General features: G+C 52.8%; 1 protein-coding gene across 3 annotated transcripts; it reads left to right on the top strand.

The window, feature by feature from the left end:
• Positions 1 to 4,036: 4,036 nt before the first annotated feature.
• Positions 4,037 to 12,383, top strand: HERPUD1 (homocysteine inducible ER protein with ubiquitin like domain 1). 3 transcript variants are annotated; one of them, XM_068411009.1, is made up of 8 exons: positions 4,037 to 4,169; positions 5,675 to 5,752; positions 5,836 to 5,904; positions 7,026 to 7,147; positions 7,507 to 7,629; positions 8,269 to 8,604; positions 9,887 to 9,992; positions 10,618 to 12,383. In XM_068411009.1, exons 1-8 carry the CDS (start codon positions 4,038 to 4,040, stop codon positions 10,783 to 10,785), a joined length of 1,134 nt encoding a protein of 377 aa, XP_068267110.1. In that variant the 5' UTR covers position 4,037; the 3' UTR covers positions 10,786 to 12,383. The 3 variants fall into 3 exon arrangements, with proteins under 3 accessions (XP_068267110.1, XP_068267112.1, XP_068267111.1); XM_068411011.1 differs by having other exon boundaries at positions 10,760 to 12,383; XM_068411010.1 differs by lacking the exon at positions 7,507 to 7,629.
• The last annotated feature ends 298 nt before the right edge of the window (positions 12,384 to 12,681 follow it).

Consider the following 12,681-nt stretch of genomic DNA (forward strand, 5'->3'; position numbering starts at 1 on the left):
GTTCCCCCCCCCCATCTCCACCGCCCCCGTCCGCCCCGGCCCCGCCGCTCCCCCGGCCCGGCCCCGCTCCGCTCCCCGGCGGGACGCTGCCCGCCTGCCCCGCCGCCGGACGGCCCTGCCTCTGCCGCTGGCCGGGGGCTGCCGCGGGGCTCCGGCAGCCCCGGGGGTGGCCCCGGCAGCGTGCCCGGTAGCAGGGGACGGGTTCCAGCCCGGCCCGCCGCCCGCTGCTTGTTTCCAGCCCCAGGGTTACACGTTCCCTCCCGGTTTTCCCCCATGTACGGCCCGGGGATGCTCAGACATCCCGGGGCTGAGGTGCGTTACCGAGCGGTGAAACAACGGAGCGAGAGGACTGAGTGCCGGGACACGCTGCCCGAGCACCCTTCCTTGGGTGCCACCGGGTTGTGCCTGTGGCTGACGCCTTCGGGACGCGTCTCTGGCCGAACTGGCTCTGTTCAGGCACAGGAACGTCCAGGGACAAGCGGCCCCTTCGCTGCGGAGCTCCCCGGCTCTGCCTGCGCCATGCCGGCTCCCTGCCCGCTTGCTGGCTGCCAGCACCGGGGTCACCAACCTAAAGATGACAAAAGGCTTGTTCGTGGGCTCCAAGGAAGCCGCCACGCCGGCCAAAGGGGCCGTGACCACAGCACCGTGAAACACTTCTTAAAGCCGGACACCAAACAAGCACAGCGCTTCCCACAGAGTAAACTGAGAGGGTTGGGGGTGTTCAGCCCGGAGAAGAGAAGGCTCCAGGGAGACCTTCTAGCACCTTCCAGTGCCTGAAGGGGCTACAGGAAAGCTGGAGAGGGGCTTTTGACAAGGGCATGGAGTGACAGGACGAGGGGGAACGGTTTTAAACTGACAGAGGGGAGATTGAGATGAGATGTGAGGAAGAAATTCTTTGCTGTGAGGGTGGTGAGAGCCTGGCCCAGGTTGCCCAGAGAAGCTGTGGCTGCCCCCTCCCTGGCAGTGTTCAAGGCCAGGTTGGATGGGGCTTGGAGCAACCTGGTCTGGGGGAAGGTGTCCCTGCCTGTGGCAGGGGGTTGGGACTGGGTGGGCTTTAAGGTCCTTTCAAACCCAAACCAGTCTGTGATTCTATGAAACACATCGACCCAAATCCCGAGAACCAGCCTGGCTTGCCGGATCACGCTGTCCCCTGATCCTTGCCCTATCCCGCCCTGCGCAGCAACCTTTGGACAGCACGAAATTGCATCAGACCCCGGCGTCACCCCAGCACCGGGCCCACGTCAGTCAGACAGCGGCTCCCGGCAGGCTCTTCCCCGGCATCTCCGCGCCTGGGTGAGCAAAGGGAGCGCGCCGGGCTGGGGGGCTGCCGGACACCTCCTCGCGTACCAGCACATTCTCCACCAGCTGCTCCTGCTGCACCGAGTGATTCCCACATGGTGGAAATAAGCCCGACCGCACACAGAGCTGTAAACTCAGTTTCTTCCCCTGCCCCTCCAGGTTTTTCTTTTTTTTTAAACAGAGTAATTGATTTGAGGTCAGAGAGATAATCCTGATTTACACCAGGGTTAATGTTTGCGCAGGCACGGGTGACAAAAGGAGCTTGCAGCCTTTCATCTCCAATTCTGGTAAATCGGAGTTAATTGTTTAGCAGGATGCTGGGGGTGACATGCTGGGGGTGACGTGCTGGGGGTGACGTGCTGGGGGTGACATGCTGGTCACGCCTTCTGTTTTGTGCATGTCCCCAAATCTGCGTCTGCAGAGCGAGGACGGAGCTCAGCAGACAGTATCGGGGCGGGTGTTTTGCCTTAGTACCAGGAGCTCTGAATCAGCCTCTGGGACCAGAGCCCGTGCTACCAAACGTGTCCACCGACTTCAGATCCACCAGCTCTTGGCTGTTTCGGGGTGAGGGCAGCGAGGGCCTGGCTCTCCCTGACTTGGAGGGGGCTGCCAAGGTTTAGCACTCGGGTTGGCAGGCGCCTGGGGAGGTCGCTCTTCCACCCCCTGCTCAAAGCCGGGCCAGCGCTGGGTTCAGAGGAGGTTGCCCAGCACATTCCCATGAGCAGGCAGTTTTCCAGGGGCAGGAGATGGGCAGCTCAGGCGAGCTCTGCCCCCTCCTTGTCCATGACAAGGGGGAGAAACCCAGGAGTCTGAGCTGGAGGCAGGATCGGTGCTGTGACTCCAGCTGCTCACAGGCCAGCAATGGCACCGGGAGTCCCAGCAAAACACACACAGAGCCGGAGAACCTGGTTTGACACCGGTATCTCCACAGCTTTACCCTGTCCCTGCCAGCCACGGAGCCCTCTGGGCACTCCCAGCAAGGGCTGCAACCCAGAGAGCAGCCAACAAAGTCACCTTGACCTTAACGGAGGACATTGGCAAGGGCGGCCTCGGACACTGCATTTGCCTTTCCCTCCTCCGTCGCCGTCAGGAGCTGGGGGACACGGATGGCGGTCCTTGCGGGCAGAGCAAGAGCAGCAGACAGCTCTGACAGCGTCTCCTTGGCTCGGTGGGGAGGGAAAGGCCACCTGAGCGCGGAGCCTGCTCAGGGACAGCCGAGGGCAGAGCAGGCGGGGAGCTCTGAATGATTCCTGCTGCCGCCATGCTCGTTGTGGAGAGGGATGAGACACAGGAACGGGCTCCGTTGGCGTTCGCCGTCCTCGCCAGGATGTACCTGGCAGCCACGGAGGGTTTGTGGGACCACACGTATGCTCAGTTCATTTCTTGGTGATTTTATTTTGTCTGCTCCCAGGGCAGCGGTGCCCCGGGGCAGAGCTCTCCCCCGGGGAAGCTGCGAGGTGATGCGTCCCCGTGGCGGGGTGTCTTTTCTGGTTGTAAAATCTGGTATTGGCTGCAAACTCATCCGTGCCTTTGGGCAACGGGTCTGGCTGCCAAGGCACGCTGAGCAGCTAATGAAACACGCCGAGTAAATACGTGGTGCTGACGGACAAAACTGACTTCTCACATTCCTGCGATATTGAAGTACGCTAAAACCCTCTCCTGGTGCATCAAGATCATTACCCTGTTTTTTTCTGGTGCCAGATCACATCTCAAAGGCAGGTGGGTGTGGGGAGGGGGACTCAGAAGCTGCTGTTCTACATTTTTATGTATTTTTTTTCATATCAGTGATAATTTCTTGAATTATCACCTTTCCCCAACACCCCTGCGCACTCCTTTTGACCCCACGGCGTGTCCTGTCCCCGCAATCAGCACCGAACCTGCTGAGGTAGTTACAGAGATGCCGTAAAACAACCGTACAGCAATAGGTGACGTTTCCCCGGGCTCAGGCTGCGGCTCCTGCCTGCGCAGGGCCCCGCGGAGAGCTGCACCGCTCCTGCGGACCAAGGGCAAAGGGAAGGGGACAGGGAAGAGGGGAAGAATGAAGGGGACAGGGAAGAGCGAAGGGAAGAGGGAAGCCAGGGAACCCTAAAACTCGAAGCCGATGCGTGGTGGAGCTTTGGCCTGAGCAGGGGACCGAGAAACGGCAGCTGACGTGCGGCAGCGAGGCCGGAGCAGGCAGGAGCGGGCAGGCGGATGCGGGACGGGTGTCTGAAGGACAGAGCACCGGTTATATGTCCCCCCTCTCCCCGCTCGGTGCCGAGGGGTGGCTGGGCCGGCCCCGGTGAGCTGCGGCGCTGCGGCCTGGTGGGTGGGGCCGGCCCAGCGCGGCCCGGGCGGCCGTGGCGGCGCGGTGAGGCCGCCCCGCTGCCTGCGGGGCCCGCGGGCTGAGCACGCCGGACCGCCCCCGGGCGGGCAGGGGCCTGGCGCCGGCCGCCCCGCGCTGGCCGCCCCACGCTGGCCGCCAGCCCCTCACGGCCCCAGCCCGGGGGGAGGGCGGGGATCACGGTGACGCTGCTCGGGAGCCCCGCCCCCCCCACCCGGCGCTGCCCAATCAGCCCCTCCGCCTCCCGCGGCACCACACGCGGGGCTCCGTCCCATTGGCCCACGTGTCAGCCCTCCTCCCCCGTTCCCGCCTCAGCCAATCAGCTGCAGCCACCGCGGCCCTGCGGCGGGGCGGGGAGCGGCGGGCGCCTCTAAAAGGGTCTGCGGGGCGGGGGGGGCGCTGACCCGCGCCCGCCATGGGGGAGCCGCTGGCGCTGCTCGTGCGCAGCCCCACGCAGCGACACCGCGACCTGCGCCTCCGCGCCGGGCCCGCCTGGACCGTGCGCCGCCTCAAGGCCGAGCTGCGCCGCCTCGTGCCCGAGGCACCGGTGAGTGCGCGCCCCCTTCCCCTCAGCGCCCGCCGCCCCCTCCCGCCGCCGCTGAGGCGGGGGGAGCGACACGGGGCAGCGGCGGGGGCTCCCGGGGCCGGTACCTGCTGCCCCCCCGCCGCGGGGTGTCCCGCACCCGATTGCATCAGCCGGTGGGTCCGGGCGTGCTCGGGCAGCGCTATTTTGGGACCTCGCTTGGTTTCTGGTTCGGCCGCTGTTAAATATTAACCGCCCGCCCCGGGACGGCGTGTGCTGGGGCCGGGCTGGCACCGCCCGCCGCCCTCGGGAGCCCGGCTGCGGGGCGGGGGGCGGGCAGCGCCCGGGACATCGCACGGCGGGGGCAGCCGCTCGGCTGGGGCACGGTTGGGGTTGGTTTTTTTTGGGGGGAGGGGGAAGCTCTGTCCCTGTTGAACGCCGGGTAACCCGCTGGGTACACGGCGCGGTGACTGGGTCTGCGGGGCTGGGGCATCTCTGCTCCGAGGAGAGGCTGAGGGAGCTGGGGCTGTTCAGCTGGAGAAGAGCAGACTGAGGGGGGATCTGATCAATGCTCACAGATACCTTAGGGGGGGTGTCAAGGGGATGGGGCCAGACTCTTCTCAGTGGTGCCCAGCGCCAGGACAAGGGGCAACGGGCACAAACTGAGACATGGGAAGTTCCATCTGAATATGAGGGAAAACTTCTTGACTTGGAGGGTGCCAGAGCCCGGGCACAGGCTGCCCAGGGAGGGTGGGGAGGCTCCTGCTCTGGAGATATTCAAACCCGCCTGGACACGACCCTGTGCAACGTGCTCTGGGTGACCCTGCTTGCGCAGGGGTTGGGCTGGATGATCTCCAGAGGTGCCTTCCAACCCCAACCAGGCTGGGAGTCTGTAGAGATGTCTGATGCTGAAAATGCAGAAGTTTGACTTCCTTTTGAGCCATGTGCCCACAAGCTGCCACCACAAAAGCTCAGCGAGCCTTGTGCTGCTGTGCTCTGCTGCACCCGACAGTGTTTCAGCAGGAGGAGATGCTTTTTGGCTTTGCTTTCCCTAGGAGCCAGGCAGTTGCCCAGAGATGGGATCAGTGTGCTTTCACCGACTGCTGTGCTGCTGTAGAAGGCTCTAGGTGAACAGCTGCTGGGATTCATCTCATGGGGCGTAACGGATTTGTTTGACGCCACCTCCAGTGCTGACCAGATTAGGTGGTACTTCAGACCTCTGTTTCTAAGAAACACAAATGTTTTTGTCAGGGCTGTAAAAGCGACAGCATGTAACGAAGTTCTTTGCCAAAAGGATGCTTTATATCCTCCTGCTGCTTCAGACCTTGGTGTTAGTAACCTTGTGCCTCAGTATTCAATTGTTCTCATCTCATTAGCTGCATTTAGATGTGCACAATTCCCTGTGCACCTCGATGTGCAGGGTGCTTTCAGCTCTGCGCTGCTGTCCATCTGGCTGTGAGTTGCATCAGTTAATGCTTGTGTGTGCTTGGCAGAGTAAGTCATCCTATTCTTGTTTTCTTTCTTCAAAGGCTGAAGAGGACCAAAAGCTGATTTATTCTGGGAAGCTGCTGCTTGATCATTATTATCTCAGAGAGTTGCTGCCAAAGGTATTAAAAAATCTTTTATGATGGGCTGAAATATATCAAGAAAAGTGATTTTTTTTTTTAATATGTCTTCCCTTACACTTTAGCAGGGGGAGCTGCATGCTCTTCATTTGGTGTACAAGAGTCCTGCAAATGTGCAAGAAGCCAGTGCAGAGGTACTCATGCTAAGTTAACGTTCTCTGAATCTTGGGGTTGTGACTACAAGTGGGAAGTATTGAATGGCTGTTTTTAAAGTTCTCTAATACCACAGCTTTTTCCTACCAGTGCCGTGGCAGTATTGCTCTGTGATAATTTGGTTAGGAATGTGAGGATGCATTTGGATTAAGCTGAGTAAAAAAATTGACTCCGTGGTTCACCAGTAAAGATTCTCGTGGTATCTGTTAAGAAATATCAAACCTATCATCTAGTTGTAACACACCACTCAGGAGAAATGCTTTCTGGTAAATTCAGTTCTATTAAATAGAACATGACCCGTGTCCCAGGCTCTTTCGGACAGAGGCTGTGCTTGTGGGCAGGGGTTATAGTAGCTAAAGTGGAAGTGGTTCTGATCCCTCTGCCGGGGTGTGGGGAAGTTTGGGGCTGTTAGCTGAAGACATTTTAACTGCTCTCATCAGTGACTCAGCCTGTAGAGAGGAAGCCAAAGATGAGCCTTAGTGCCTGCACAGAGCACTTACTGGTCTGCAGTGCAAATGGCCAGAGTCAATTTTTACATCCAAGCGGACGTGCTAATGTGTTTATGTGGCCCATTATAGGAAATCTGGGCTTATCCTCCCCATGTCTGGTGTTTGCTAGATGTGAGCCAGCTTTGGGCTATGTATTATACAGATGTATCTCCACAAAACTGCTCTTGAATTCTGTGTACAGCAGTTTGTGTATGCAAGTGCAAACTTACCATAGCTAAAAAGTCAAACCGTCTTGAATGCAGTTCCCTTTTTTTTTCCATTTCCATTTTTATAATGAGATGGGACCTGTCTGCCTATGTAAAAATTATTAAATACAGGTGTAGATCTAGCGCAAGTGAAGAGGAACATCAAATCAGTTTTACATGCCAGTCATTTTTAAAGGAGCTTTAAAATACTGACGGAGGTGCTTGTGGTGTGGTGCCCACGAGCAGGGTCAGTCCTGTAGCAGTGCCTAGAAGCACAGTGCAGGACAAAGTGTGTGAACTGAGTAGCAGTTATAAAATAAAAGCATATTCAGTGTGGTGTAACCTTTTTTTGCCTAAGGCTTGTGTAGCATCCTGAATAAACCTCACTCACTGCGTTGCTCTCCCCAGGTTAAAGCTGATCAGCCAAAGTTACCGTCAGAAGCTGGTCAAGAGCCTGCTGCATCTTCCTCAGACGGTGAGACACTGAGGTGCTCTTCTGGTGGCCAGTCTTCAGCAGAAGCCAGTAACAGGTAAATATAGTTTTTACATCCATCACTAAGATTTTGAAAATGTTGGCTTTGTGTTGGATGACAGTCCCTTCCACCACACAGGCTGTCTTAAGTCCCTAGAACATGGGCCAAAGATGATGATATATATAAAAAAGCTTTAGTGGACATGGAAGAAGCTAACTGAAAATGCACTGTTCTGTTAGTTGAAAATCTTCCCTTTATTCATGTGGGTAAAGAGATGCCTTTAATCCTTCAGAAGGAAGAATTAATTTTGCATTTGGATGCAGAAAACGACAGAAGTTATTTACATTGTCTTGTAAGAAATGACTCTTGCAGTTCGTCCAGTATTTGCTAACAAATGTGTTTAAATTTTGACCAAGGCTTGAAACAACTGGGCATCCCTTCCAAAGTGTGGCTCCTGGCTTCTCTGCTTATACAACCTACGGCATGCTGCAGATGTCCTGGCTTCAGCAGATTTACGCAAGACAATATTACATGCAATAGTAAGTTTTCTCTCCAAAGCTACCAGTAGAAAGTAGGAACTGTAATACAAGGAAATAGGAAGCTGCTGGCAGTTCTTCCTCTTTTGATGCAGTGTGGTTGGAAGACCTTTTTTCTGTTGTAACTTACACTGAATGGTGTGGGAATGCACCTCTAACTGCTGCATGGCGCTTGGCTTATTGTTCAGGCCAGTGGTTTTGAATCTTGGATGTTGCAGATCTGACTCTTCTGATTGGGAGGGCAGGTGTCTGTAGAGTAAATGTAACCCTGCTGATGAGCCTCAGCTCTTCACCCTTTGTTTTGGCTGCACTGGCTGGAAATCAGTGACAAAGGTGAAGCTGAGACTTCAGAAGCCATCTAGACTACCTTTAGGTGGCTCTAAGGAATTTTTTTTTCGAAGTATTGAAGTTATTGTTTATAAAGTAGAAGGTGCCTGGTTTGACTTGCTGAAGTCTGTGTGCAGCTGTTGTCATGGGTAGAACTAAAACTTGTTTTTAACCCTTCTGTAGCCTCTAAATGTGATGCTTTCTACTTGCATGTGATCTGACTCTGTACTTAGATGGACAAATTTTCAGTGGCTGTGTTAAGTGTGAAAGGATTTGACTAAGCCTCATTCTGTACTGTGTGTGCTCTGGTTTCAGCTTGGCTTCTACTACTGCATCTGCTGACCCATCCCACGCCCCACGTTCTCAGGAGATACCAGTGACACCTCCGGCTCCTCTCCCAGACCCATTTCCTGCACAGAATCAGCCTGGAAACCAGAACGCTGCTGCCCAGGTTAACGCAGAGGCCAACCAGAACTTGCGGATGAATGCCCAAGGGGGTCCCCTCATGGAGGAAGAGGAGGGTGGCAATCGAGATTGGTTGGACTGGCTCTACTCAGCAACGCTGTTCTATGTTTTTGGCAACATTGTCTATTTCTACTCCAGCGTCAGCAGATTCCTCCTGGTTATGGGTGGCACTGTCCTGATGTATCTGTAAGTGTGAAATATTAACATTTCCCGTTGTATTTGGAGATGTTTCACTGAAGCACTGAGCTCTGTGCTGTGGTCAGCTCTCTGGCAGTGGAGCTTCATGTGACTCTTTGTTCCTGGAAGGGGGGAACCACTCCTCTATCCTTGTATAACTTGGTATTTAGTGAAAATAAAAGCATAGCCTACACCTGGATTAAATGAGGAATGGGTGATAGTGGGTGTTCTTACCTGCTTTTTGTACTAACGCTTCTGGTGTGGCTGGCTTTTTTTTAGAAAACTACTTGAAGCCTAAGTAGCTCTCGGTGTAAAGCTCCAGCAGCTCGGCAGTGTAGAGCAGACATGTAGGGTCAGTGTAGTAAATGACAGGTGCTTGTAGGGGAAACAAGTGTTGGAAGTCTGGGAGGAGGGTCTCACACTTGCTACCCAAGTCATGTACCCATGTGGGGTTTTGTGCTGTGTGTTCTCTCTCTGGAGAGCAGACAAAGCTAAAAATGCAGTGTCCTGAACTGCCTTTGAGCCTCTCTAGAGGGAGAAAAACTTGGGGTAAATCTGAGCAGCACAGTAAAGATAATGAGCCCTCAGTTGACATGCTCTGATGTCTTACCTGAGGAAGGTAATCTGTCCCCTCAAATTATTTGATCACCAGTGAAACAAGTGACCTAGGCCTCTGAATTCCTGTTGGTGGGTCTAGGAGTTGAAACTGGAGCAGCTCAAATGATCAGCTCTTCCAACCCTTATGCAGACGTGGAGAGTGAAGGTTAATTGCTTCATTAGAAGTCCTTAAATTTTACTATTGATAATTCTAAAGTGTAACTTGGACCAGCTTATACTGTGGGTTACAAGGTGCAGGTGCCGTGGAGACACAGACCTAAGAAGGTCTGTATGGCCTGTTGCATTTTGGTAAGATAGTGCTGTGTTTTGCATGTTCTTTGTGCCCTTTTGTAGGGTGAGTACAGAGTTACCTGGGGGTGTACATAACATGGTGAACAAGCAGGCTCTCTCTGCCTCTAGCAGCATGCTCCAGTTTGTATCCCATAGATACAAACCTGGATGTAGTGCTGCTTGTTTTGAACACGAGCAGATGCTCAGTCTTCCCCTCCTACCTCATGGTTTGCTGCTAACAGGAGGCTTTGCAAGTACTTGCTGGGTCAGGGCAGAAGAGACCTTAATGTGCTGAACTTGCTGTCTGCAGCTCCGAGCAGTCTGATGTTCCTTGAACTGTGTTGGTGTAACAGGAAGGAGTAATGTTTAACCAGTATTAATAAAAACCTGTTGGCTTTCCCAGGCACCACGTTGGATGGCTTCCATTTAGACGAAGACCAGTTCAGCCATTCCCAGGCAACGTTCCTCCTCAAGCTGCTGTAAACCAGGACCAGAACAATAACTTACAGGTACTGTCTTGGTATTTTTTTTTTTAAAACCATGAAACCCTGTGAAGTCTTACTTTCAGGTTACTAATTAAACGTAGGAGCAAAAACCTAAACTTTCATCAGAAAGTGTCTTCTGTGGAGGAATAGTTGCCAGCCTGCTTCTTCCTTTGTAGCTAACGCCTCTGTTCTACAAATTATCTCAGTCTGAATGTCACCTTCTAGTTGTTTCTGGCCTCTAGTATGTTTTAGTGGAGTGGTCTGTCACAGGCTGAACGGGTTCTGTACCTGAAGACAGGGTTTGGACTGCTCAGTGGTAGGATTTGAGTGTATAAGCAACCAGAGTCTTGCATTTCAAGCTGACACTTCTGGCTGATGTCAGTGAAAGTTAATTAGTTGTAACTGCATACATAGCTCACCTGATCTGGTGCTTCATGTCTGTCCTAGACAGTGTTCTTGGACACACAGCATGAGTTAACCAGTAATACTGGTGTGCAGCTTGGGTTTTTTGACTTTGTGGTTGTCTGGGGGGACTTGCAAGCTTTTTATCTTCAGACAGTGACATTTGAGTAACAAACATGCTCTTTGACACCTGATTCTTCTCACTTCTGCAATGATCTGCTTTACCAGGTAGCCTTTATTTTGGCAGGGAGCAAATGCAGGCAGAGCAGATGGAGCTGAGGCATCTCCTGACGAGGGACAAGCCTCCCAAGAACTGCAGCAGCCCAGCCCCTCACTTACGAGCACAGTGTGGGTCTTTTTCAAGACTTTCTTTGCATCCCTCCTTCCAGAAGGGCCTGGAGTGACCCGCAACTGACCTGTCACCAGTCTCCTTGTCTGACACTGCGATGGGATTTAGTCTACCTGAGCGAACCAGATACCGACTCCAGACCCGGTGCAAAAGTGGATGGCGCTTCTCTGGCTTTCACTGACGAAGCAAATAAAGCTGCCAGAAGCCTTAAGTCATTACAGCCTAGAGGCTAAGACGCTTGCCCTCATCCCAAAGAACTTTGTTCTGCGGCATTTTTTAGGTCCCTCTGTAGAGGCTTGGCATTGTGAACTTGTGCACTGAATGCACAGGCTCTAAGCAGGTGTGCAAGAACGTTGGAGAAGCAAATTGCTGCTTCTGTGCAATGTGATTCCTGTTGGAATGTTTCAAATGCTATTTAAATTACACTGAGTGTAGCATCTCAAAAAAAAAAAAAATTGCTAGATATGCATTAGCAAATTTTTAGGAAAGATCTATTGTTAAATTGCTTCAACAATAGTTTAAATTTTCTGTGTAAATATTTTCCTATGAAGGGTGTACAGTGCAATTTCTGGACAAAGTGGAGGACTGTAAGACAGTGACCTCTTGATAAGCAGTTACCTCAGTGAGAGTTGCAGGCTAAATTTCATGTTTTCAAATTCAGACAGTTTAAAAACAAGGCTTCATTTCCCCCTGCTGCCACATCATGGGAGAACAGTAAGTGTGTTCAGCTCTATCTAGCATGAATTTATGCAAGATGTAAACTTCTTCACTGCTTTTGGATGGAAAGGTAAAGCAGTCTAATGCTTGTATTCAGCATCAATGCATTCTCACTCCAGAGCAACTCTTGCATTACTTCCTTGTGTTCCCTTTGATTTCTGATATGGTGAAGGGCTTTGATTCCAATAAAACTCGCAGGCTTTTATATCTGTACTTGTATACACTGTACAGCAATCAGTACCTGTGCAGAGCACAGGATGTGCTCTCACCTTGTTTTTATTGAAAAATGATAAATGAGTTGAGATAGGAGGGGAAAAGGTGCTCGCAGAGCCTTAAAGTCTCCTCCTTAGCTAACTGTTCTTCAGCAGCCTTGTGGTTAAAGTGCCTTGGAGAGCTTGTAGCTTGTGTTTGCTTGCTGAAAGCTGCTGGCACGAAGGCCGTGGACATCTTGAAGCAGGTAATTCTGCAGGTGTTTGGAGAGTCCAGAGTCTGACCCCTTGAGCCCAGGGTGTGATTCCTGATGGCTTTGTAATGTGTTATCTTGGCTCAGGGATTTAACTCGGCTTGAAATGTGCTGTGTCTAGGGAGAGCAACTGCTCCTGAAACTGGTAATGCTTTTCCTGTGCCTGCAGTTGGCACTTCTGTTTGTCCAGGAGTGTCTTGTCAGGGCTAACGTGTGAGTTGGTACAAGCAGTTGTAACAGCCTGACTGGTAGTACTCCATCTTGCCACCTCAGGTCAGACTGAGGTCAGACGTGGTTTGTTACTGTTACCTGCAGTAGCAAGTTTAATCTTCGTGATGTGTTTTTTTTTTTGGCTTTGAACAATTTCCTTTCCAAGCCTCTTGCCAAGTAGTTTTTCTGCTGCATCTTCAATTTGCTGCAGACTTGGGGAGGATGGGTAAGACAAAGTGGTAAAACTCAGCAATAAAGCCTTTAAATGCTTGAAGTGATTTGAGAGGAGGTGACTTGTGTTACTTTGGGTATCAGATTGGGTTGGGTTGGGTATACTCTGCATGAGCCTTTGAGGATGTTCTCGGAGGTTGTGTACTGCCCTCCTTGCCTCACTAGCGGTCAGTCTGCTGGTGCTCAGCGCTGTATTTTGTGGGTGATGGTTTTTTTTGCTACAAGGTGTATCTAATAATCACTCAGATGTTTCAAAGTGCCCAAATCGACTTCTGGAGCACCAGAGAGACTGGCTGAGCCAGCCTGGTGTTCTGTGGAGTGGGAGTGTGGTGTCGCCCTAA

The sequence above is a fragment of the Nyctibius grandis genome, chromosome 12 (assembly GCF_013368605.1).
Source record: "Nyctibius grandis isolate bNycGra1 chromosome 12, bNycGra1.pri, whole genome shotgun sequence".
NCBI classification, from domain to species: Eukaryota; Metazoa; Chordata; class Aves; order Nyctibiiformes; family Nyctibiidae; genus Nyctibius; species Nyctibius grandis.

Bases quoted from the DNA above. Each gene is read 5' to 3' on its own strand.
- HERPUD1 (XM_068411009.1), top strand. From the start codon at position 4,038: ATGGGGGAGCCGCTGGCGCTGCTCGTGCGCAGCCCCACGCAGCGACAC. The intron at 7,148-7,506 runs GTAAATATAGTT...ATTTTGACCAAG, and splicing joins TCAGCAGAAGCCAGTAACAG to GCTTGAAACAACTGGGCATC. The intron at 9,993-10,617 runs GTACTGTCTTGG...TTATTTTGGCAG, and splicing joins ACCAGAACAATAACTTACAG to GGAGCAAATGCAGGCAGAGC.